This window comes from Panthera pardus, unplaced genomic scaffold (assembly GCF_024362965.1).
Source record: "Panthera pardus isolate Hobbes unplaced genomic scaffold, ASM2436296v1 HiC_scaffold_10, whole genome shotgun sequence".
NCBI classification, from domain to species: domain Eukaryota; kingdom Metazoa; phylum Chordata; class Mammalia; order Carnivora; family Felidae; genus Panthera; species Panthera pardus.
In genome coordinates this window covers 46,816,717-46,844,660 of record NW_026526655.1, presented here as the reverse complement: position 1 = coordinate 46,844,660, position 27,944 = coordinate 46,816,717, and the positions used below count along the sequence as shown (strand labels likewise).

The 27,944-nt window shown below is 34.4% G+C and overlaps 1 protein-coding gene across 2 annotated transcripts in view; it reads right to left on the bottom strand.

Annotated features, from left to right (window-relative positions):
• Positions 1–27,944, bottom strand: part of TFPI (tissue factor pathway inhibitor) — a 103,026-nt gene that overhangs the window by 23,535 nt on the left and 51,547 nt on the right. For both annotated transcript variants that reach the window (XM_019461702.2, XM_019461692.2), the window contains 3 exons: positions 15,303–15,425; positions 8,160–8,357; positions 373–411 (listed from right to left, as the gene is read on the bottom strand). In XM_019461702.2, the coding sequence (XP_019317247.1) occupies positions 373–411; positions 8,160–8,357; positions 15,303–15,411 (346 nt within the window). In that variant the 5' untranslated portion in view covers positions 15,412–15,425. The remainder of the gene's footprint in view (positions 1–372; positions 412–8,159; positions 8,358–15,302; positions 15,426–27,944) is intronic.

Sequence of the window (27,944 nt, the reverse complement as noted above, 5' to 3'; positions counted from 1 at the left end):
TCAGGGGAATACTGGATAAAGCTTGCCAAAGCTACACAATGCTGAGATATCAAGGGATTAGAGCTCTGAGAACTAAAGATTAGAGGCATCTAAAGTACTGTTCCGGAGATGTTGAAATAGTATGTGCATGACTCTGGAATGTGACTGATCTAATACTAAATATCATGCTTTATTAAAATGGGTGTAAATATAGCATCTGAAGGCTTCCCTACCAAATAGCATGTATTTGTTTCTAATTTTTCATTATATCTACTGAAAACACCATTTCAAATATTGCATGGGGTTATGATGAACTCCGTATCAAAGAAAACTAAAAATTGAATTTCTAAGTGCCTTACATACATTCTAGTTAGCATACAAATGAATGTTTACCTTTTTCTAATGTGGTCTCTGTCCTGGTCTTTATATAATCTGCGAGAAAAACGTGTATCAATTACCACAAATTATAAATAAATTACATATACATTTCAATTTAAAAAAATTAGAATGATGTGTTTATTACCATTAAAATTATTCTTTCCTATGTCAATAAATTTCTTATTTTATCTAAAGATTAATTTTAATTATTATAAATATGAAGCCATCTGCATTGTAACATAGTACTGTCTCAAAAATGATGTTGAAAGTTTCTAACACATTGACAAAAGCATGAATTCATGGTGAACTTCATTTGCTATTCAAAAGATCTGTGATTAAAAGTGATTAAGATATGGGGTGCCTGTGTGGCTCAGTCAGTTCAGCGTCTGACTCTTGACTTCGGCTCAGGTCATGATCTCATGGTTCGTGAGCTCAAGACCCACATAGGCCTCTGCACTGACAGTGAGAAGCCTGCTTGGAATTCTCTCTCTCCCTCTCTCTGCCCCTCCTCGCAATGCGCTGTCTCTGTCTCTCAAAAGAAATAAATAAACTTTAAAAAAAAAGTAATTGAGATAGAATCAACCCCTGAAACCAAGAATACACTGTATACACTCTATGTATGAGCTAACTTGACAATAAGTTATATTTTTAAAAAGTCATTAAGATAATGTGAAATATGGAAGTAATTCAAGTAGCCTACTTTGCATATAAAAACAGACAATTTCTATAGAGAATTGATAGTAGGGGTGGAAAAAACCAGAATTATCTTTTTTCCTGATTCCTTTCCCTGAATAATTATCTCAACCCAATTACAAGTTGTATTATTATTTCCAAGTACAGAAGAGAAATGAAACAAAAGGTATCTGTGACATATTTTTTGGTTTAACATCAAAGAATTAATGGAATAACTCCACTCAAGAACTAGGATGCCACTTGTCTTTGACCCACTATATAAAAGTATGGATTCTAAGTTCTAATTTAAATGATAGGTAATGAGGGGTGCCTGGGTGGCTTAGTCAGTTAAGCTTCCCACTCTTGGTTTCAACTCAGGTTATGATCTCACAGTGGTTCCTGAGTTCAAGCCCCAACTCTAGTTGCAGGGCGTGGAGCCCTACTTCAGGCTCCTGAGATTCTCTCTCTCTCTCTCTCTCTCTCTCTCTCTCTCTCTCTCTCTCTCTCTCTCTCAAATAAATAAACTTTAAAAATTAATGATAGGGGGTGTCTGGGTGGCTCAGTCGGTTAAGCATCCGACTTCAACTCAGATGACAATCTCGCGATCCGTGAGTTCGAGCCCCACATCGGGCTCTGGGCTGATGGCTCAGAGCCTGGAGCCTGCGTCCGATTCTGTGTCTCCCTCTCTCTCTGCCCTCCCCCCATTCATGCTCTGTCTCTCTCTGTCTCAAAAATAAAATTGATTAATATGTGGTTTTAATTTACTCATGTAAAAGTAAAGCTGAGTGATGCTTGTTGTACAATCATTTGGTTTACACAGAAAAGCTTTGGTCAAGGCAGCTTATCATTAGTTGTATGGCCAGAGAGACAGGCAAAGAGGGAGACTGAGAGAGAAAGAAAGAGAGAGAGAATAAGTTGGCTTATATACCTCTTTCAGACCCAAATCAGCAGTTGGGTTATTTTTTGGAGAATAAAACATCTTTGAAAGAGAAGGAAATGAAGTCTCTTTTTTGAATTTTGAAACTATGTTTCATTCAATAGTCTTTTAAAAAAGATATATTTCTAATTGTATTTTAAATATTAAGGAAACCTCAGGAGTCTTTTTTGTTGTAAATAAAAAACTCTCATTTAATGTGCTTTAATTAGATAGTGAATTGTTATAATAGACTTACACTAAAATATTTTTATATACAACTAATTTGTTACAGTTTTAATTTATGAGAGCAAAAGAATATATACAGATAAACATTATATCAGACTAGACTGCTAAATAGTTTATACTGTTTTGCCTAGAACAGCCATTGGATGGGAACATAGAAATGCCTAATTTCAACGTTCAAGCAGTTTTAAAAGAGATAACTTGTTTGTTTTCTGATTCCATTCCAAGTTTGATTAATTTAGCTGATATACATGTGAATTAACTCAACTAAGTGATTCAACACACTAGAATTTAAATGTTTTTATATTACCAATGATTAGCTTTTAGGATTCTGGAAATAAGAACCATGAACACCCAATTTAATTGATAATTATGCCAATTACAGTCTGAAAAATAGGTAAGTTTTACAGTAAATTATCCAAATTGTCATATTTTCCTAGATTTATTTACAGCATAACATTACTGGGACACGTGGGGGGCTTAGTCGGTTAAGCATCTCTTGACTTTGGCTCAGGTCATGATCTAATGGTTCATGAGATTGAGCCCTGCATCGAACTCTGTGCTGACAGCTCAGAGGCTGCTTGGGATTCTGTCTCTCCCCTTACCCCACTGGTGCACATATGCGTGCTCTCTCTCTCAAAATAAATAAATAAACTTAAAAAAAAATAACATAGGGGCACCTGGGTGGCTCAGTCGGTTAAGCGTCCGACTTCAGCTCAGGTCATGATCTCACGGTCCGTGAGTTCCAGCCCCACATTGGGCTCTGTGCTGACAGCTCGGAGCCTGGAGTCTGCTTCGGATTCTGTGTCTCCCTCTCTCTCTGCCCCTCCCCTGCTCATGGTCTCTCTCTGTCTCAAAATAAATAAAAACATTAAAAAAAAAAAAACCATAACATTTACTAATGATATATTAAGGAGTAATGAGAGTATATTTTACTAATTCCCATTTTAGTAACTCCTTTAACCCCAATATATATGAATTCACATTTTAAATATTTTATTAAAAATATTAAAATGTAATTAATATTCAATAATTTAGTTCATAATTATAGGACACATTTTAGGAATTGTAACTTAATCTATTCTTTTTTCATCTTTTTTCTCTTGTGTAGGAGAGCAGAGAATAAGACTAATTTTTAATGTTTCTTATTTGTTGAAATCAGCCTAGAAAATATTCTAAGCAGGTAGGAAAATGACTATATGGACAGAAGACTCTCATTAGTAAATAGGTCTTCACAATCTGAACAAATAAAACATGAAATGACAAAGTTAAAAATAAGGAGAATGGAAAAAGTATTTACATGCTCTTTAATTCCTTATGGAGAAAATCCCCATGAAAAGCCCCATGAAAAGTCACTACTAGCCCAACCAATAAAATAGTAATTAATATAGACAGCATACTTTCTAGAGCCTTTAAACCTGTTTGAGGAATTGATGAAATTCTATGAAATTAAATATACCTATTTTAACTTTGCTGTAGAGGCTGACTGGTTATAAAGTTAATGAGAATTTGATATCTTTCATCTACTTCTGTAATTTCCAACACTACAATGTGCCTATTTTCCCAAAAATAGCAATCAAAGATAATGTTGTGGGAAAAAAAGCAACTAACCCAAAAGACAAAACATCTTGAAAGCCATGTATCTAAAGCCATTTTGCAAACTTTTTATTTTTTAAAACCTATTAACTTTGTTTCCATGCCTCTATTACATAGGTAAAAACAACAAACAAAAGTATCCATATTTGAAAACAACTAACAAAGCAACTTTACATGCACAAGGAGAGCTGTGCATACATATCCAACTAAACACATTCATAGTTCCTGAAACGTTTGGCTTGCCCTGTTCTCAGGCTTGGTAGTTCACAAGCTATAGTTGTCATTGGTCTTCCCTCATAATACAGAATTTCACCTTTCAAGCCGTACTACACAATGTATGTCATATGTTTTATGTGCACCATACTTATACCATATCTTCCCTTTCCCTAGGAAAAACACTTAAAAATTGGTATGAATTTCTGTAATGAAACATCTAATAGCATTCTGTCAATAATTTATGCTTAAGTAATTACATATTAAACAAAAACCAACAATTTCTTAAAATAGTCACATTGATCTTAGTTAATTGTAAAATAATTAAGTTCTCTGCATAAAGAGGACCACTTTTGAGAGATTTCACTGGCTGCTTCTATAGTATTCATACCTTATCATGTCAACTAAGCAGCATGTTTTACACATGAGTAAAAATTGAAACTACTTATGAGCATAATGAAAAAAATATATAATTTTGTAGACAGAGACATGAGCAGGCACGGCAGGATAAAATGACAACATGTTGATGTCGTTATTTTCTAATGTTTCCAAGTGCTTTCAAGCCTACAGTCACATTATTTACTGGAAAGGATCTTTCCCTTGAACAAGTAATGTAAATATTTGTGTAAGTAGCATTAATGATTTGTCTATGTGATTATCACATCCTCAATGTGCACAGGAAGAAACAGAATTTCAGAGAGTAACAAGTAACATTCAGGTTGAAACGAAGCAAAGCTTTTATCATGTTTATTACTTTTTCTTTATTAAACTGTTATTCTATTTATAAAAATAATATGTTCATCTTCATAGAAAATCAAATAACCATGGTTGTGTACTATCTGTTTCTAGACTATTTATTCTGTTCCACTGATTTCTGTACTTATACTCACATCCTCCTCCTCAGTTTTTGCAGCTGTACTATAACTCTTGAAATCAGATAAAATTCTCCAAACTTGCTCTTCTATTCAGAATTGTTTTGCCATTTAGGTCTTTTGTATTGCATATCAATTTTAGAGTTGACTAATTAATGTACAAACAAAAATGTGCTGGAATTTGATTGGAATAGGATAGAATTTCCAGATCCATTTGGGGAGAATTTATATCCTAACAACAATGAGTCTTTCAATCTCTTAATAGGTTTTCTATCTCTGTTTATTAAAGTCTTCTTTATTTGCCAATGACTTTTTAACAATGTTTTATAGATCTCATTGTACATGTTGTGCACTTTTGAATTTATATCCACCCCTAAGAACTTCATGTTCCATTATTTTAAATGGAATTGTCCTTTTAAAAATTTTGTCTAATTTTCTATTTGTTCATTGCCAGTATATGTGTATATAAATATTTACACTGTCCTTTCATCCAGTGAGATACCTAAAATCTTCTGCAAGTTCTTATAATTGTTCATCAATATGTTTGGGTTTTCTCCCAGTTATATGAGAACTCTGGGAGTTGTCCCTCTTACAAATCACTATAATTATTTTCTCAAACTTAAGGAATTTCATCAAATGCATGCAGTTGTGTTATTCAGTGACAAATTCAAAGGAACCCTTATCCAGACTTTTTACCTTTTTCTCCACATATGTCCATTGTCTCCAACATATTATGCCTCAGATCCCAGTCACCTCAATCCCCAATCTCCAATTCCTTATTCTCTACCAGGGAGACCACCATGCTGTGTTTGGACTCCCCTCCATTGACTGTGGTTCGGAAGCACGTTCATGCAGAAAGCTGAGAGAAGGCAGGCCTCACCTCACGTGCCCCTTCTCTCAAAGATCGCAAGCCTGCACTGCCTTTTTTGTTTTAATTTTGTTTAATGTTTATTTATTTTTGAGGGAAAGACAGAGCATGAGATGGGAAGGGGCAGAAAGAGAGGAGACACAGAATCTGAAGCAGGCTCCAGGCTCTGAGCTGTCATCACAGAGCCTGACATGGGGCTCGAACCCATGAACCATGAGATCATGACCTGAGCTGAAGTCAGACACTCAACTGACTGAGCCAGCCAGACACCCCTGCACTGCCTTTTGATCAATGTCTGCAAACAGTTGCTTCATATATTTTGTCCACTTTTCTAGTCATTTGTATTATGAGAGAAAATTCAGTTCCAGCTACTCCATCATAGCTGAAGATGAAATTGCTCCTTTGATGATTTTTTTAAAAGTCTAGCAATGCTTTTTCTATATGCCAGCTATATCCTTAACAGTAGCTTTCTATATAAAATGCTCAGGTATTCAAACAATAAAACATAAGTGGCTTTTGAAGATATAATAAGGATATGGAAGCAAGAGACTCGTATTTATACATTAGGTATATAAACAGATAATAATGTTTTAGAAGATATTATAAGCAAGACAGTCAGTGAAGAACCAAATGATTATGTTTGATTAATTCCTAAATAAAAGGGTAACCTTTGCACAATGGTGAAATAAACGATTTGTGAATTGTAAAAAAGAAACAAGTATGTATTTCAGGAAAGAGGCCAGGTGATGAAAATGTGTTGGCTGCTAAACGAAAAAGTGAGAATTACAAAGAATGAAGCAACCAGGCCTCTGAGCCAAGGTGCTGAACCTGAGTGATAATTCAACTCAACACAGAAGGATACTTGGCCCAGTATGGAAGAGAAAGAGGTATAATGAATGGAAAACGACCCGGCAATCACAAAAACCAAAGGCACTACATTGGATCACTGAACTGCTTAATCTGTGTTAGTAACATTTCCAGCACATCTATGGAGAAGAAAGAAGGAAGTAAGTGCTCTGAGGTCAAGGAAATACATTCGCATCAATCCTTTTCTGTCAGCTCTGGAACATACAACAAAGCACCCCACAGAGTCACAGAGGAGAGAAGTTCTCTCTTTTCACCACACTGACATTTTCCCACAGGCAAGAGCATCATGATGCCAAGGCTGTTTTGTGAAAGCTATTCTGGAAAACATTATCAAAGTGAAAATGCACAGCTGCCTGTTTTGCGAAAAAGCGAAAAAGCAAGGCACCTAGCGTTACTAACTAAAGATATCGTCTTTATAGCACTACAGTTTCACTCAACGAGCTAAGAACACACTGTGGGGAAATTTGGGGCTACAAACTGGGGAAATAAACATAATTCAGCTTCTTCTATCCTTCAAATAGCCCACAATTCAGAAGAATAAAACAGAGACAAAAGCATTCAAAATGTGACCAGAAGTGATTTGGGATCTATCACAATGAGATGAGATGAAACCACATTATAGTTTGTAAAATTCAGGAAACAATGTTGTTTTAATAGGATTAAAGCAAAATAAAAGTGTTCAATAAACCTTAACAATATAATATATACTTTTAAGCATTATTACTTAGTAAAAATATGAAAAGTTGAGCTCAGTAAAATCTACAGGGGTCAGTAAGTATAGTATTTTCTACAATATTCCAAGGTCCCAGAGAAAATGACTTAATTTTCATATATATATATATTTCTTCTTTTTTTAATTATTATTATTATTATTATTATTTTTGAGAGAGAGAGAGAGTAGGAGAGGGGCAGAGAGAGAGAGAGAGAGAGAAAATCCCAAGCAGGCTCCTCACTGCCAGTGCAGAGCCCAGTTCGGTGCTTGAACTTACGAACTATGAGATCATGACCTGAGCCAAAATCAAGAGTCAGATGTTTAACTGACTGAGCCACCCAGATGCCCCTATTTCTGCTTTCTGATGCAGTTTAGAATTTTCTCATTAGTAGCCACTGAGAGCCTCAAAGTGGATTCTCAGATTCATTATTTTGACAGGAATAGCTATAAGATCACTGTACTGATAAGGAAAGACTAAGTCAGTGTGACTAACAGTTTCTTTCCTGCCAACTCACAGCTGCCCAGGAAGACTGAATTATACTCACTTCATTGCAGATATAAAATCAGTGAACTTAAAGGTTTTTCTTCTTTATTATGGAGAAATAAATATAGGATAATAAGTGGGGCTTAATATAACTTATGATAACTGATATAAACAATGAAAAACGATATTTGCACAGGAATGCCAAAAATGTGAACAAAATGTTCCTTGGAATGTTAAAATAGTTTAACTTTTTTTTCTAAAATTATCAGATCTATGATTAGATCTAATAACCCTGAACTTTTTGAAAAAGTTAAAGGAACCTAATGGCTCTTGGGTAATAATTGTCCCCAGAAACCTACCTCCTATACATTTTTCTTCGCACTCTTCCAGGCTTTCAAAGCGATTCTGATTTCCTTCACATCCCCCATATATAAATTCTTCACACTGTTGAGTGTGAATATTGAAAAAAAATTTCGTAAGGATTGCTCTGCATGGGCCATTATCTGCTTTCAAAGCACAAAATGAATGTGCAAGTTTCAGTGGTGGTAACCCATCATCTACAAGGTAAAAATAAAAGATATATAAGCTTTCATCAACACTGCAATAATGTTCTTTATTTTCATTTCCTTTTCAGAATGTCCTAATTTTTCTGAAAAAGTACAACAGAAATAGCACAGGCTGAAGAAACCATGACAAGTTATTCAAGATTATCAAACAGGTACACAAAGTTTATAAACACACCAATGAAACAGGTTTTATCAACTATTAAAGTTTAATAGTTGATTACTGATTATTAAAGGAAAATGTAGAATAGTTTTCTAGACTCTTGTTATGGATTTGTTTAAAAATATACCAGTTGATCAATGTGGAACTGAGTAGCAATTGTAAGGTAACAAGTGTGTTGACATTAGAAATTAAATAGAGACATCTTTTTAAATTCAACAGTTTTTAAGGGCAGACATTAATATCAACTCTTTGCTCTCTAATCCACAGTTGTGCCATTTTTTACACATAACTTGTTACAAACAATAGTATATCTAGATTCATATATATGTGTACTATATCATACCATGTTAAACCATTTCCCTAATTATGAAAGTATAGGTGTTTGATATTACAAGTACGTATATATCATGGTCCATTCTTTTACTTACCATGGTTGGTAACGGTATTTTAGCAATGTTGAAAAAGTTATACAACACTGTCTATGTTTTAAAATAGAATGAGGCAATTATTTTGATCTTGAGTTAGAATTTTTTTCCCTCAGTATTCCGTCACTTATTTTAGTCACAGGAGAATTTCATATCTTGTGAAGGGAGTTGTACATACAGAAAACTCAATTTTTTTAATTTTAATTTTTTTTAATTTAATTTTTTTATTTTTTAAAATTTACATCCAAATTAGTTAGCATATGGTGAAACAATGATTTCAGGAGTAGAATTTTTTAATTTTATTAAGTCCAACAATAGAAGCCTAATTTTAAAGAAGTTGCATTTGCTTATAGATTTATCGGTATGATAGACATGGACAATTGTGGCTGGTACCACCAAAATAATAAAGACCAAATAATGCCATTTCATACTTCTGAGGATTGTCTATAATATATTTTCTAAGACTTTAAGTATTCACTCTGGTCACTTCTGAGGGATATTGAAACCTCAAAATGACCTAAACCAATTTGCCCTTCAGAAGGCAGCAGTATTCTGCTAAGTGAAAACTGATGAAGTCTAGGTATCTTCCCCCAAAGGGTTTTAATACACTATAAAATAATTTACATTGAAAAATATGAATGAATGTCATCATTGTAAAAATATATGCAACATTTTAAAAGCATTAAATAAAAAAAGTTTGTGGATATAAATCATCGAGAAGGAGATCAGTGTTGAATTCCTGTAATTTCAAAATTTCTGTGAATTTTTTGAAAGAGAAGATAGGCATATCATCAAAGTTAGAATAGGTAAGTTTATCTAATGTCTTCTATCCTTCAGGTTTTGTTATTTTAATGATCTATATCGAATTAATGTCTAGCTTTAGCTATATTTCAGTAATGTTAAAATTCTCTGTGATAAAATAATTGGAATATTATTTTTCATTTTCTATATGGGTCATAAAATTATAAGTATGCCCTGAAATCTTAGAAGGATTAAAAATATAGCTTTCTATGCATAAGTTATTAATATGCTGTTTCATTCACTCCATGGTAATTATTTGTGAACATGTAAATTTTATCTCAACCCCTTAATGCAACTTTTATTTTTATTTATTTATTTATTTTTGGCTTATATATTTTTTTCAATATATGAAATTTATTGTCAAATTGGTTTCCATACAACACCCAGTGCTCATCCCAAAAGGTGCCCTCCTCAATACCCATCACCCACCCTCCCCTCCCTCCCACCCCCATCAACCCTCAGTTTGTTCTCAGTTTTTTAAGAGTCTCTTATGCTTTGGCTCTCTCCCACTCTAACCTCTTTTTTTTTTTTTTTCCTTCCCCTCCCCCATGGGTTTCTGTTAAGTTTCTCAGGATCCACATAAGAGTGAAACCATATGGTATCTGTCTTTCTCTGTATGGCTTATTTCCCTTAGCATCACACTCTCCAGTTCCATCCACGTTGCTACAAAGGGCCATATTTCATTCTTTCTCATTGCCATGTAGTACTCCATTGTGTATATAAACCACAATTTCTTTATCCATTCATCAGTTTAATGCAACTTTTAACCATAAAAAAAATCTAAGTTTAATTTATAAAATACCATATCACCATTTTTATTTCTTTGATAATATAATTGACATTTTTTTCAATTGAAATAAATGGAGCTGACAAATTATAGAACAGTTAAGTTTTCAGATTCCAAATGTGATAAGGTAGAAAAACATAGAGCAGAGATTTATTATGACATATAGATCTTCATCTACAAAAGACATATATACTTTCACACCAAACACAATTTTCATGAACTGGCTAATTACAAGTTATAATACTGGTCAAACCTTTAACTAATTTGAATTTTATGCACCTGTGCACTTGTCTGTTTTCAGCTTCCTGTGGGGTATGTGCAGTTGAAAAATATAATTTGGGTGTTTATACGATATTTTTAAGTAATTTTTACACCAATTATATAATGTCCCAAAAGCCAGTCAATCTCTATAATATATATGTAAGTAGTTTACCAAATGAGTAAATAACTGTTGATTGACATATATAAATTTAAATCTCATTTCCTTTTCTTTTTAATGATGTACCTAATATTTTATGCCGATGAACTTTTTGAATATGATTGGCTTTAAAATGTGTCTAAAAAAATAAAAAAATTAAGAAATAAATAAAATGTCTCTCAAGGCATATTAAAAGTTTCTGGCATCTAATAATGTGTACTTCAGAATTATAAATTTTGCTTAAATGTTCTTAGACTTCCCCAAAATTTTATTTTCTTAAATTATACACACAGGTGCTTTTTTCTATAGTTCATTATAAATGTTATATATATAAGAGCACTTATATATAATACATATACATTATATATAACAGCATTTTAGAGTTGGTAAAAGTATTTTACGTAGATAAATATGTAAACATAAAGAAAAAATGATTTGTGAAAAAATATCTTTCCCATTCATCACTGAAATTACAGTTGTCAGTTTGAGTTCAATAATAACTGAAAGCCTTTTCTGAGCGGTAGTATATTTGTGAATAATTGTAAATGCTGCTTATATTCCCTTTCTTTACTTAAAGATTTAGAATACTGTGACTGACATTCTGAACTGTTAAAAGTTGTGAGAAGCTAGAAACTTTGCCTCAAACACTCTAAGCAGTGCACTTGATTCAGAGCAGACCCACGATAAGTATCATTGCATTAGCACAATGTATTTGTGGATGCATTTTTATGTGACCGATAAAAATTTGACCTGTCAGTTCTATAAATGTCTGATCTTAGAATAGGTCTCAGGATCTCAGGAGTCACATAAATAATTTTGAGAATTAGCTAGGAATAATAAATAATATTCGGATATTTTGAAGCTTATGGCTTATATCCCATTTTTTCAGAAATTCCTATAGCGCTCCTCATATAATATTATGGTTCCTTATTCCCGCGCTGATGCTACCTCAGATCTTCAGAAATCTTCACATCTTCATTGATGACTCCTCTGATTTTGACTTTTGATGTATTTGATTGTCCTATTCATCATGCCAAAACTTTTACTTTACATTTTGTCTATTAAACAAATATCGCTCCCTCAACTTGCTATTTAGTAATTATGCCACCAGGTGGCAGGCCATCACCACAAAAACGAAAGCTAGTACCATATTTGTGCCTGTAGTAGTAGTAACAGCTGTTGTTTATGAATTGTGCTCCAGACATTTTGTAATTGTATTATTTAATAATCACAACAACCTTCTGAATTAGGTATTTTTAAATACCATTTTAAAAATTATAAAATAGCACTATCGAAATTAATTGCTCAGTTCACACCATAAGTGCTGGCTTTAGAATTGACCCCCACATAGTTTTACAGCAAATATCTCACACATTCTTAACATTGAGTGATACTGTCACAGATCTGCATGACTGAGATTCCTAGATTGGCATTTAGGCCAAGGACATAGATTTAATCCTAGGATTTCCACTCAATACATTTTTTTTCTCAAATTTACTTTATAAAAACTAAAAATGTTTCAATAATGAAAGCAGGTGGTTTTACAAAACTTCCCAAAGCAAACACTAAGAATTAATTGTAAACTATATTTTATTAAGTTATTACCTAGTTCTTTATCGTTACTGTTCACATTTTAATGTATTTTTTAGATGAATCATGTATTAGAATATTGTGTTGTCCCATCAGCTTACGACCCACACTTTGCACATTGCTGACGTGGGGGAGTGATGAGGTGCGCTCCCTTGAATGTGGTGCCATGCACTCCATCCAAAAGGGATGCAAGTCTGTCTTGGTTTTTATTTCTTACTTTGGATAAATCCTTTTGAAAGTTAACAATCGTGTGTTGATCATGTGTCAGACACTGCGCGGTCAGGGCGGATGTGACAGTACAAATATCAGGTGGCAGCAGACACCCTCCCCCCCCCCCCCAAACACACACTCTCATGTAGCATGCAGACACTGAAGACTTACTTACATAAATATTCAGGACATTCAAGGTGCTGTGTTTGTGTGTACTAAGATGCCTAAGCTTGTCTGAAGGATCAGGGAGAGCTTTCCTGAGACTTGAAACTGAGACTTGAGGAAAGTGTTAGTGACAAGGATCTGCCTAACACCATGTAACTAGAAAACACATACAGAGCAGTATAACAGGAATTTAATCTGATGCAGCCAGACAGAATTATGGTTTATATTATGTCATTTTTGTCATTGATTTCTTGTATTTTATGTCTCATAGTCTGAGGATTACAATCTCACTCTCCCTTCCCCCTGCCCTGGGATGTTGGATAGAAGGCTCATGATAATATTTGGGGATATGTCACATCCCTTTTAGAGTCCTCATTCTCCTGGAACTTGTTTGGGAGTCTAGAGTTTTAATGGAATTTACTATTTAAGAATGCAGCCATATGCTCTGACTTCTCCCTGCCACAAAATGTGCCAGGTGCTTCTACGCAGTTCATATAACAACCATATGAACATAATTATTTACATCTTTATATACAAAGATACTGGGAGTCAGAGAGTTTACATAACTCACCTAATTTTGCAAAGCCACTGAGTGACAAACCACACATGCAAACTTAGGTCTGTCTGATTCTAAATCTTATAAAGGACACCTGCTTTTCTTTAAATTCTCCCTGCTAATCTTCTCTCTCCCACTCTAAAGGAATTTTTAAAAAAATCTTGTCACTATCGTTTTTTCATTATCAAAAGGTTTATTGTTTTTCATCCTCCCCGCTGGTTAGACTGATTAAGAAAAGGTCTACTATTCCCTTGTGAGAGAAGCAATAAAACCTTATGTTTTCTTATAAGATGATAATACTCTATTCAATCAAATGGTATACTTCTATAAAAAGATGTCATGACTTTGGCACAGTGTGATAAATGGTATCTTCAAAATTGAATGGATTCTGATATGGAATCATGTTATTGAAAGATTAATTAAAAACAAAACCCCAAACCCCAAAACTGGTTAAGACTGTGCAGCTAGTCAGTTTAGTGACCTTCAAGTCTAACTTTGAGATAAAGATGTTTTCTTAGCCAGCTTGTTTTTTTCTGAATTTATCCAGAGATTTTAAACTCTGGCTTAATTATTGATGGGTTAATTCTGGCTTGTTGGCCGACTGTGGCAACAGCAACATTTTCAGGAAGCTTCTGGTGACCTGGCGTGCATTTTCTCAGGCTAACTGAGGAGATTAGATTAGGTGAATATTGGGGATCCTCTCTCCTCCCACCTCCCAAGATGGTTGCCCGCTGTTTCCCTGTTGGGATTTTATTCTCTACATTCCTTCTCTGCTCAACTTCCAGAATATCGGAAGCTATCTCTTTTGATAAATGGGGCAAATGAAGAATTAGAGCTTATTTCATAATGCCTAAATTCTCATTTTATAAAAGCAGATTATAGTGTTTATTAAATAGTTTCATTTTTAGGAAATTTTTATAACAATTTTTTTTTTTTTCACTGACAATAGAACAGTCTCTCCATGAAACAGATTCTTGAGAACTTGGTCTGACTCATCACTGCTTCCCTAGGACCTACCAATCTCAGGCACATAATATATATTTATTTAGTCTTTATCAAAAGGAAATATATTGAATTAAATCACTTTAAAGAGTGGTTAGATATATGAAATAAAAATGTATTTATGGAAGTCTTTTGTACATCATAAACATTACATACGAATAGAAGCTATCACTTTGTTCATGTTCTCTCACTATTACCAATGACTTGAGACTTCTATCAATGTTTTACTAATTTGCCACAAAAATATTACTTTTAAGAAAGAAATCTATAATAACAGTCATGGTACAGTCTTCTTTTTGTTCTATTGCTGATTGTTAATATTTTGTTTTTAGATACAGAGCTTCCTGGGATGAGAACTAACTTGCACTAAGCCAGATCTCCCAGTGTCCTGTGTGGCTAGGTTCTCACACTGGACTCATCTGGGAAGTTCTTATTTTGAGAATAAGGCAAGAAAAGGAGAGAATGTCTGTAGTTTCCTTTTTCTTTTCACACTTATCCCAGCCAAAGGGTGGCATCACGGTTCACAGAGAGCTGTTTCTACAGCACTTTGCTACCTGCACTTGTCCAGAGATCCTTCAGTGTTAAGATGTTATAGCCTGAAAAAAAGAGCCTTCCTTGCTAAAGTGACTTTTTTTGGTGTAAGTTTCATTTTTTTGTTGTTTGGATTTTTTTTTACATTTCACATATAAGACATTTCCCAAGAAAAATGTCACTTCTGCAAAAGCTAATTTTTCTACACAATGGAGAAAAATACATTAAATTATTGAATTAAAATTGAGAGCTTTAACTAGCTGAAAAAGATGAATGCTTCTAACATTTTACCTGTGACATCTGTATATTCCTCAGCATCCTCGGCGACAGCACTAAGAGGGGCAGAAGCACAGTTAAGCAGCAGATACACGGAAGTCCAAAAAATCTGTTCTTTCTTCATTGTAGAAATTATCTCTGAAATACAGAACCCAGATATATTTAATTAAGAGTAATGTCAAATTGTCTACAGACTGGTAGGAATCTTATGCATGCCTCCACATGTAAATTTCTATGACATTTAATGTGTATTCTCACACACTTCTGTCCACAAATTCCATGAGTCATATTTAAAACGTGTATGTGGCATTTACTACTGTAGACAGACATTCAGGACATATGTCTAACATTCAAGTACGTAGCTCATGTTTCAGCCTTGAAAATGCAAATTTAAAATGGCAGTATTTGAGAGACATGGGTAAATCCTCATCAACATGGCTAAGTATGTATTAAGATCCATTTTCATATGCGATTTTATCTGCATCAGTTCTAATGCAAGAATATTTGCTACCCTTCTTTCTCAGCCAGAATTAATTACATTTTAATATTTTGTACATTCTTCTGTTATTTCACTAATGCAGGCAACGTTAAATTCCTGATTTCACTTTCCCTTTGTTTCAGTACTTCTTTTATTTATTTATTTAAAAAAATTTTTAAAAATATTATTTTTTAAACGGGGGAGGGTCAGAGAGAGGGGGAGACACAGAATCTGAAACAGGCTCCAGGCTCTGAGCTGTCAGCACAGAGCCCGACGTGGGACTTGAACTCACAAACCGCGAGATCACGACCTGAGCCGAAGTCAGACGCTTAACCGACTGAGCCACCCAGCGCCCCCAGTACTTCTTTTAAAAAAAAGAAAGGCATTTTACAAATTTTTGTCTTTGTTTCCTTTAAAATAGATTTGTTTTTATAACCAATTTCCAAACCAGGTTTTCTATGAGAGAGCAAACAGAACTGCAGACAAAATACATGTCTAGCATTCTATTGAGTCCTTTACCTCAGTTCGTCCACCCTCGTTTTAGGCAGTTATTATCTGATTCAAAAGAGTTTAACAGAAAAGTGACTTTAAGTGATAAACCAACACATTTACACTCTGAGGGAAATAGATTTCAGCAGGAAAGTGAGACTTCCTCTTTCAAAATGATTTAGAGATCCACAGTAAAAACTAATGGAAAACCACACTGAAATTTTTTTAAAGGTTCTGTCTCCTTTGGATTCAAAGGTGGAAGGAAATGTGTTCATGCAGCACAGGAAGAGAAAAAGAAAGAACATAGGCACATGTTCAGCCACTGAGGATGTTATCAGCGTCAGGAAAGAAAACAAAATCTTATCAGTAAATAGTCACAAATGCAGGAATGGATATTCCATCTAAAACAATTTAGAGAATTCTGTGTTTACGCCTGTAACAAATCATAGCTGCAATACACGCCATTAAGGTGTTTGTAGCTTTGTAATAAGTAATAAATAGTCCCCCTTTGCTTTAAGCATCATAAAAATTACTAGTGAAATGTACAACCTGTTTTCTCACAACACTTTGTAAATGTTAACATACACTTGATTTTTAGTCAATAGCAGTGTTACGTACCTTCTATATCATATCATAAACTATTCGAATCCACAAATAGGTATGTATATATATATGCATATAGATATATAATTTTGAAGAGTCTATCAGCTCAATTTCGAGTCTTTCAAGGACTCTTCTATTTCTATTAGTTTCTTTGAGATATACAACCTTGTTATATCTTGATTGTAAAATATAGCATGTTTTCCTGTCCCATGGTTTAGGGAGCAGGCTGAGGTTGGGTGCTTGAAGAACTTGATGAGAATTTGGGCTTCAAACTCATCAAATTATTCTCTTTAAAATATTGGCCTAGAGTGTTGCCTAATTTTAGTGGTTTTAGACTTTCCTTAGTTGTAAGAAACACAAGGCACCTCATACAGTTTAGGTCAAAAGGCCATCAGCTTATTCATTCTAGAGAAGGTAGAATAATCTAGGATCAGAAAGGAAGGTTTGTGGTTGGATCTGAGAGTCGGGGAGCTGAATACCGCCAGGAGTCGCTCATTGCTACTGCACTCCTTAGACAAGCTTTATTCCCCCTCAGTGCAGCCCAGCCTTCTCTACATAGTAGGATGCACCGCACTGATATTTTAAACCTTAAAACATTCTTCCATGAAAACAATGTGACTGCTTCTCTTTATGGACTAGTTTCAAATAGCTTAAGAATAGCACTGATGGTTTCAATTTGGAAGAATTGAAACTTTTGGACCAGTACATTTGAAATGACAAGCTGTTGGGAGACTGGAATCGATTTGGGGAAGCTGAAATGGACTTGTTTCAGGTTTGGAAAATAGGAAAATGTAGTAACCTTGCAAATCTTAACATAAGTGTATGGGTCTTAGGGTGGACAAGTGTAGCTCCAAGAAGGAGCGGATTGTTGCTTCCAGAAGAAAGGAAGGGTGTCGGACAGCTAAAACTATAAGAATGCCCTGCAGCGAACTACAGCTAATTAATGACACACAGAGTTTGAAATCAGGTTAGCAGATTACCAGTCCAGTCCTCTTTCTTCACAATGTTGCCCCTGAAGAGTGGCCAAAAGCACTCAGCCTTCCAGAGCAAAAGACTGATTTGGGCACACCACTGAAAAAATACTATAATTTGTTATGACACTGGTAAAGCTGTAATTTGTGGAGATCACTTAGAGTGAACTGACTTAATTACATATCATTGTAATTGATTTCTTTTTAAAACTTCCAAAAGCATCACTAACTTACATTGCAAAACAGTAAACAAGACGGCAAACCCAAACTGAAGCTGTACATCGGTTAACTCACTATACCTTTCTGCATTCTACTTTCTTGAATATCTGGCCCCATTAAAAATATCTACTACCCAACCTGGTATCGTACAGAAAGATTGACTCAAAGGAGTTCAAAGATCTGAATGTGAAATATAAAACATTAAATCTTATAAAAGAAACATAGGATAATATGTTCATGACAAGGTTGGCAAAGATTTCTGAATCAGGACATAGCACCAATTATAAAATAAAATACTCTTAATCACATTTCATTAAAATCAAGATTTTCTGCTCATCAAGATAAGCACCATTAAGACACTGAAAAGGAAGTTGTGAGAAAGTGTTTGAAACTCATGTATCTGAAGACTACATTGAAAATGTATAAGGAATTAAAAATAAATAATCCAATTAAAAATGGGTTAAAGATTGAATAGGCACTTCTCAAAAATTAAATGCAAATGGAAAATAAGCATATTAAAAAATGCTCAACATAGTCATCAGAAAAATTAAAATTAGCACTATTGTGAGAGAGTACAACTAAAATTAATAAAAGCTGACAACATAAAGTGTTAATGAGCATTTGGACCTTCACTATTGTTGGTGGGATTATGCTATCATCTGAATTATTAGTGTTCTCCAAATTCTTATATAGAATCTTAACTCCCAAATGTGATGGTATTAGGAGGTAGGGCCTTTCAGAGGTGATTAGGTCTTAAGGGATAAGGTTCATGCTCTTATAAAAGAGACCCCACAAATACCCCTCATCCTTTTCACTATCTGAGGACACAGCAAGAAGGTGCCAGCTATGAACCAGAAGGAGGACCCTCAGTCTTACCAAGTCCCCTTTAATTTTTAATTATATAGCAAGAATATATTACGTAAAGGTGTTATGTTAGTGACTAGTTGTGCATGATAATATGTTAGACACTAAGAGACTTAAAAATCTAGAGGAAGCCTTGAATTTACATGTAACCAACAGAGTTAAATAAATATACAATGTTAATAACAATGCCTAGATAAATTGTCAGCATATCTTTGTAGATGCCAGGTACATAGTAGTGGACAATAAATTCATGTTAAATTATTTAACTTGAATAAAAATAGTATTTATCTTTTGGGGGCCAAAATTTAAAACTCCTATACTTAGCTCTGCCAACAGCCTGTTAAGTAACCTTTGGAAATAAATTTATATTTTTAAACCTGATTTATAAAACACATGACTTTTGCTACATTGCCCCTAAATTCCATTTAAGTTCTAAAAATTTATGCATTTTAATGAACACATTTTACACACTTCACAGAATAATCTATAGTTAGTATAGTTTACGTTTTCTATTTTTTACTTTAGTGCTAATTTGCAGCATCAATTTTATCCTTTTAGGTCAAGATGTGTTCTCATAATATGAGTTAGGCAACGTGTTATTAGTTGTTACAGAAATATATATATATATATATATATATATATATGTCAGAATTAAAAAACTTATAAAGGTTTCTCAACTGTAGGACTTTCATAGGATCCTTATTATGGTAATGTACAATTGTATTTTCTATGGGAGAATATAGTAAATGCATTTCCAAATTTATATGGGACTACTGTCCCATAAAATATTTTGGGGAAATACTTTGACAAATAATGTTACATTTAAGGAAAAGTCAGTAGATTTTCTGAACCAGAAAAATATTAAAAAGCACGATGTGATCTGTGCTTTAATAAAATCCAGCATATATGGAAACATGTCAAAAGGGCAAAGTTTAAGGAATTAACAGCTAGAATGTTGCAGAAGATCAGATTGAAATTATGAACAGGGAGTTGTCAGTGGAACCACAGAGAAAAGGGCAGGTAGGAGAGACTTTTTAAGTATTGATAAAACTGAGTGAGTAAATGCAGGATATGAAGGGCAGATAATTCAAGCACATCCTGAGTAAACTGTTGTGTAATCATAGAAATAGGGAAATTAATGTAAGTATTGGTGTGCATATCAGGGATGAATTCAGACTGGACAGATTGTATGTGAAGGTTATGTCTTCTAAGTGGGCCTGTATAAAGGCAATTAAAAATATAAGACAGGAGCTGGGAAATGTTTCCCTATATCATCATCATCATCGTGAGGTAGGGTCATTTCACCAAGGGAAAGGGTGCCCAATAAGTCATTTCCAGCTCCCCTTCAATTTTATTTCCTGTCTTTCCTGTAATTGCTTGGCTTTATGGACACTACCTACTAATCCATTGGCCTCACTGAAACTGCTAATTCTTGAACAAACCATACAACTTCTAGGTTTAAGACTTTGAAACTACAATTTTTTTTAAATTAATTAATTTATTTGAGAGAAGGATGGGAGAGGGGAAAGCAGAGAGAGAGAATCCCAAGCAGGCTCCATGCTCAGTGGGGAGCCCAAAGCAGGGCTCCATCCCATGACCCTGGGATCATGACCTGAGCTGAAATCAAGAGTCATGCAACCAACTTAGCCACCCAGAAACCCCCAAAGCCACTATTTCTTGTCATGGGAATACACTTTTCCGAGATACTGGATTAGCAAACTCCCTTCTTTTAGTTGGTACCCTTTCCAGATATCTTCTCCTCCAAGAGATTTTCTTAGAGCACCATATTTAAAAAGTAACCAGCACCAGTACCTCATCATTCTCTATCCCAATAACCTGGTTTTTCTTTTTTAAGCTTCTTTGTCTCTTCATTACTGAACTGTAGAAGTTCTGTACCTATTATGGACATAAATTCTTTGCCAAACATATACATTATAAATATTTTATCTTGGTTTATGGCTTAGCTCTTCATTTTCATATAAGTATCTTGAGCACCAATTTTTATTTTTAATACATTTGATTTTTAAAAATAATCCAATAGTTCAGTAACTATTAGTGTATCTATAGAGTTGTACAAACACTGCCCCCATCAGTTTTAGAATATTTTCATCAACCTATAAGGAAACTCCATACCCTTCAGCCATTATCTCCTCCCTTCCCAGTTTCCCCATTCCACATCTCTAGGTAACCATTAATCTAATTTCTGTCTCTATATATCACCTAACTCTAGATATTTCATATAAATGGAATAATACACTAAATGGCCTTTTGTGTCTGGCTTCTTTAATTTAGCGTAATGTTTTCAAGGTTCATATAGCAGGATTTCATTTCTTTATATTGCTGAAAATATTTGATTGTATAGACATACCATAATTTATCGATTTATCAGTCAATGAGCATTTGTGTTGTTTCCACTTTTGGGCTATTATGAATAACATTATGAACACTTGTGTACAAGTTTCTGTGCAGACATACGTTTTCATTTCTCTTGGGTATATAACTAGGGGTGGAATTGCTGGATCATACGGTAATTTTGTTTAATCTTTTAAGGAACTGCCAAATCAGCTGCAGCATTTCACATTCCTACTAGTTATGTCTTGCTTTGTTTTTTGAATAACGCTTATCATCACTTACATATTTATTTGTATACATGTTTACTGCCTTGAACAGTAAAGCATTTTCCATTGTGAGCATAGACACTTTATGCAACTTTCACATTCTATGTTTGATACCCAAAAAATGACAAAGTAATACTTGATAAATAAGTGAATTAATTTGGGTATACTTTGTGAGCTAAAATTAGGGTACAGTATCCATCTCTGGATATATCCATGCAGTTTTATTTATTTCCACCACACCCACACACAAAAAATAATAAATAGGGGTTAGCAGCAAATGTGATAGAGTGGTCATTCATCCATATTTCTTTTTCTAAATGTATTGTCTTTTTTAAATTGCATACTCTACTTTTCTGGAAGTATGAAATATTTCAGTTGAAAAATTTGTATAAAAGGAAATTTTTAAAGGAAAATATAACATGAATAGACTAGATTTCATGTTTATAAAATTTTACTTAAGTGGCAGGTATTTTCCAAATCAAAGGAGGAAAAAGAGCAATTGCTAACACCCAATCCAAAGAGATGGTAGTGTGTAGGAGGGATGCCTAAAAGTGAACTTAGAGGGGCATCTAGGTGGCTTAGTCAGTTAAGCGCCTGACTCTTGATTTCAGCTCATGTTATGATCTCACGATTCCTGAGGTCAAGCCTCATGTTGCACTGTCAATGTGGAACTTGCTTAGGACTCTTTCTCTCCCTCTGTCTCTGCCCCTCCCCCCGCTCTTTCTCTCTCTGTGAAAATAAACAAATAAACATTTTTAAAAAGTGTACTTAGAAAAGAGATAATTAGGTGAAAGAAATGTGTTATTTGTTGTTTCGCTATTATGATATTAATATTCTTGAGAGATTATGTGCAAGAAAGGGAAGTAGTCAGTATAAATCTAGGAAGTGAGGAGCCAAAAATGGAAAGGAAAAGGGAAGAACCTTGAGATTTTTACTTGTTGAGGATATAAGCTTATCTATGAACTTTCTATCAACTACAATCCTTTTAAAAAATATGGGGCACCTGGGCGGTTCAGTTGAGCATCAGACTCTTGATTTAGGCTCAGGTCATGATCCCAGGGTCATGGGATTGAGCCTTATTTTGGGCTCCACACTAAGCATGGAGCCTGCTTAAGATTCTCTCTCCTTCTGTCCTCACCCCCCCAAAAATAATCTTATTCTACATGAAATATTATACCCATCTTAAGAAAACTGAGGCTCAAAAAAGAAGTATGATTTTTCCAAATAGAATGAGACAGCTAATATTTGCATCCCTGTTTCTGTAACTCCAGAGTTCATGGTCATATCACCATACCAAGCTGTCTTCCCAAGAATTGGGGAATTCTGTCTTCAGCAATGTCTATGAAGTACCCAGCTTCTGGCTGCCTACAAGGTTATTCTGCTTGGCAATTATATCACTGTGGTAGAGATGACTATATCCCTTATGGAAACCAAGAGCCATCAAATCAATCTAAGTAATGTCCCATGCTCTGATCCCAAGTAATATCTTTCCTTCCTCCCTTCCTTCTTTTCTCTTTCTCTTCTGTTTTTCCTGCTATCCATCCATCCTTCCTTCCTTCCTTCCTTCCTTCCTTCCTTCCTTCCTTCCTTCCTTCCTTCCTCTCTCCCCATCTCCCTTCTGCCTTTTCTCTTTTTTAGGTTTGTTTAGTGGTTAACAGAAGGAGTCTGGAGTGAGACTGTGCTATGGGCTCCGTGTGTCCCCCTACAAATTCATATGGTATCTTAACCCCCCAGTAACTCAGACTGTGCTGTATTTTGAGATAAGGCCTTTAAAGACATAATTAAGGACCAATGAGATTGAGGTGGGCCCTAATCCAATATGACTGGTGTCCTTATATAAAGAGGAAACATTAGGATATGGATACACACAGAGGAAAGATGTACTACCTATAAGCCCAGAAGAGAGACCTCAAAAGAAACCACTCTTTGTTGACACCTTCATCTTGAACTTCTAGCTTTCAGAGCTGTGAGGAAATAAATTTCTATTGTTTAAGCTACCCAGTCTATGGGATATTGTTTTGGCAGCCCTGGTAAACTAGTACAGACTGTAAAACTTCACATACCAGTTTAGTCACTTACCAATTATGTGAATTTGATAATATATTTATCCCCTCTTTGCTTCTGTGTACTCATCTATAAATTGGGTATTTTACTAGAACCTACTTCACTGGATGTGAGGATTAAATGTAAAGGAATTAGAATGGTGACTGCTTCAGTAAATTTTAGTTATTATAATTTGTATAAGTAATGTTTGACATCATGTTGGGTGCACTGTAAAAAAACCGAAGCTCAATATTCATGGAGCTTATTCTTCCTTGAGAATGTTATCTCAGATTCTATGAAGGTCTAGAAAATAATTGAAAGCATAGCACTAACTTGGAAAGAGATTAGGGAGAAGCTGAGAAACATTTTTGTACTGATTTGGTTAGTATGCAAGCCAAGAATTCCTGGGCTACAAATTAGAAGATGAGCAGTACGGATCTTAAGGTAAAGTGAATATTCTAAGGATCGCAGTCAAGTGGAGCTAGAAATATGTTGGCAATTTGGCTTTGGTGACTGGAAGAGAACTCAAAAGGAATGGCAATGGACATTGATGTGAATGAGAACTTACGGCAGGATTCAAAGAGCAAAAAGCTCACAGAGAATGGAAGACACTAAGAGTAGGCTGGAATTACAGCATTCGATTTCTAGTACATAATTTTGGGAAAGACATGAAACAATATGTAGACAGTTACAGATCTATTCTACCTTTAGTTCCGGGAATGTACTCTTTCTTGTTATCTTCTGTGATCTGTCATCTTGAAATTAATCTGGAAAAATTTCATATTGTGTAATTGTGTTGTGTATTATCAGCACGGTGCTTATATAATTTAAAGTTCCGAGCTCACATATTATTGAACTTCTTTTTTAAAGTTTTACTGTCAATTTGCAAGATCAATGCATACTTTGCTATGTCTAAAAGGGAGGAATTTCATTTTGGCTGCTTCTTTGTGGTGTATCAATGAAAGACAGGACAGACAAACCTGACAACCAGAAAAGAGGAAAAAACAGATTGAAGAATAACTCCAATTTTCTGCTCAGCAGTCACTAACGTTGTTATCCTCTTGGTGTTTATTACTGCCATCTACTCAATTTGGCTGGTCCCTTGGGGGCTACCTTTCTGCCCACTAAAATTTGGAGCCTTCTTTTATCTTTAATCTATGTGCCTCCTTGGCTCTTTCACATTTTGGGTGAGTTTGCTGCACACTAACACCAAGGATAATGAATGAAGAAATAGAGAATTAGAATAAAACTTATGGTGAGAGAAGGGGAAGATAAAAACCCTCCAGTGATTTTTAGTTTTCTATTTTCTCTGTGTGTTTTGAAGGTCATTTTTTATGAGTAGTATTTTCAATGGAAAATTCCCAAATATTCATAATGACCAGGGTCCAGAAATTTTTTTTTTTTTTAACTATTTTTAATAGGCTTCCAACTCTTGTTCCTGGATGGAGAGTTTCTGAACTTGCATAATCTCAGTAAGAGAATTCAGAGCCAGACTTTTCTCAGGCAAAAAATATTTTTTTAATAAATACATTGTGGGAATGCAAATGTTTGGGTGGCTTCTCAAGAAAGGTCTAAGGCTGTGTGACTGCACATTTGCCACATAATAAATTCTAACAAGTCTGTACAGAGCCTTCTTTATCTCTTTATTAACTCCCCCCCACCCCAACCCCAGGTCCACATTCTTGGAACACTGAGTCATCATTATAAGCATTATTTTGGCATCAGGATTATTTATCTATGAAATAAGGTTAAAATTAGATAAAATGTGATGAGATTCTGGCTATAGGGAATATACACCACATTTGTTTTAAGAAATATTAGAAGTGCACGGTGCCTGGGTGGCTCAGTCGGTTAAGTGTCTGACTTCGGCTTGGGTCATGATCTCACGGTTCGTGGGTTCGAGCCCCATGTCAGGGCTATTTGCGCTGACAGCTCAGAGCCTGGAGCCTGCTTCAGATTCTTTGTCTCCCTCTGTGTCTCTGCCCCTCCCCCATTTGCGGTCTGTCTTTCAAAAATAAATAAATGTTTAAAAAGTTAAAAAAAAAGAAATATTAGAAGTGCAAAGATACAGCATTTATAAAACATCATTTTAAAATAAAGTCTTATCATTTTTTGAAGTGGTTTCTTATCTATTAGGTCACTGTATCTGGACAATAATGCTATACAGCCAATGGCACAGGTATGCTGAATTTATGTTAGAGATACATGAGTTATTTTCCAACATCACATGGCTAGTAAGTGACAGAAGCAAGACTAGATCCTCAACTTTCCCAAAGGTTCCTTAAAGTAAACAAGACTTATGGGATAGAGACTAAATACAATTCAGGAAAATATTATCCAATATGTCAATTACTTATATCTGTCTGTATTTATTTGCCTTTGAAATATTACCTTTATTGTGAATTGAAGACTATGAGCAGGCAATATCACCAAAGGAACTACAGTATAAAAACCAGTTTCTCTGGTTGCTAATCCTACAAGTATAATTGATTAACCAATGTAAGAAAATAGCTTAAAAGCAGGCATCTAGGGAGAAAATCTAAATGAAGACTCAGTCTAAAATATGAATATGAATCCCAAATAATTCTACAGCTAAATATAATTATATGCTTGAAATAACGCTCAAATAAAATAGGAGTTTGCTGTTTTCAACTTTGGTCTTTAGCCAAGATTTTTTTTTTTTTTAGATTTGTATATGTGTCTTCTATTTCCTCTAAAATTTGGGGAAAAAAGAAAATATGATGCTTTAAAGATTTTCAGGTACCTTTTTTGCGGTTCCTTTGTGTGACTTGTTCTAATCTATTCATTCAATCTTTGGCTACTGGGTGAATTTTTGTGTCCTCTTCCCAAGTATAAGGGACCCCCCTCCCGCCAGTTTTGTTTTTTTTTCCTAAGGCTTTGACCTGTGCCCTTCTTGAATGCGGTTAGCTAAGGTTTGGGTCAAAAGCCAACTTCCCATATTTATGGATAGACTAATGCAGAAATATTTACACAATAACAGAATAATCACTAATGGTGTACCTGGGTGGCTCAGTCGGTTAAGTGTCAGTTTCTTTTTATATTTATTATAAAAAATGTCAACAGAAAAGTAATGAAAGATGTATTTACAGAAATTGTTTCTATATGTATTTTGCAATTATTTGATTATAAATATTTTTCATGATACCAATTTAATTTTTTCATTCAGAAATATCTATAGTTCAGTCCTCTTTCATCATAACTTCTATGATTATAATAAGCTTATAAGTTTTAAGTAATTGGAAATTTTATTTTTTTCCCCATCTCCGCAATGGGAAAAATGCAATATTTTTTATTAATAACAGCGTTTAGAAATTGTCTATTTCATTTATGTTTGATTCTATCTAGAAAAAACATAGTATTATCACTTAGTTTTCATCTAAATGATATATCTGCACAAATGAAAAGCAAGCATTCTATGGTAGTTAATAGGGGATGGGAGTGAGAAAATTGGGGAAATGTTGTCTAAGTGTACAAATTTGCAACTAGTAGATAAAAAAATCCTGGATATCTGTTGCACAATGTAATAATTATAGACAACAATACTATTTTATAAATTTCAAAGATGTTAACAGGCAACTTAATTGTTCCCACCACAAAAAACAAGTGATAATTATGTGATGCAATGGAGATGTTAGCTAACATGGTAATAATCACATTGCAGTTTCCAAATGTATCAAATCAACATGTTATACACCTTGAACTTACACAAAGTTATATGTCAATTATATCTCAATAAATATTTTTTTTAAAATAAGGTAAGCATTCTGTTTGGTATTGTTAAGATAGTATGAGCCATAGGCAAAATATACTATGACTATGTATTACTAATTATAGTAGATTTAATAAACACCTTCATTTAAAGAGGGAGAGTATTATTGAGAGACTGATGATTTTGTGACCAACTGATCTTATTAATATTTACAAAATTAAAACGGTCTTCTTAACTGGGGAAGGTAATACATGTTCATTTCTAAGAAATCATAAAACACAGGGGTGCCTGGGTGGCTCAGTCGGTTAAGCATCCAACTTCAGCTCGGGTCACGATCTCGTGGTTCATGAGTTTGAGACCCGCATCTGGCTCTGGGCTGATGGCTCAGAGCCTGGAGCCTGCTTCCGATTCTGTGTCTCCCTCTCTCTCTGACCCTCCCCCGTTCATGCTCTGTCTCTCTCTGTCCCAAAAATAAATAAACGTCAAAAAAAATTAAAAAAAAAAAGAAATCATAAAACATAAAGAAAAGGAGAAGAAAATCCTAGAATAGCCATCAACCTACACACTCAGAGAAAACAAAACAAAACAAAAAACACTGATGCATATGATTTCAGATATATGTGAACATGTGTGTATTAGTGT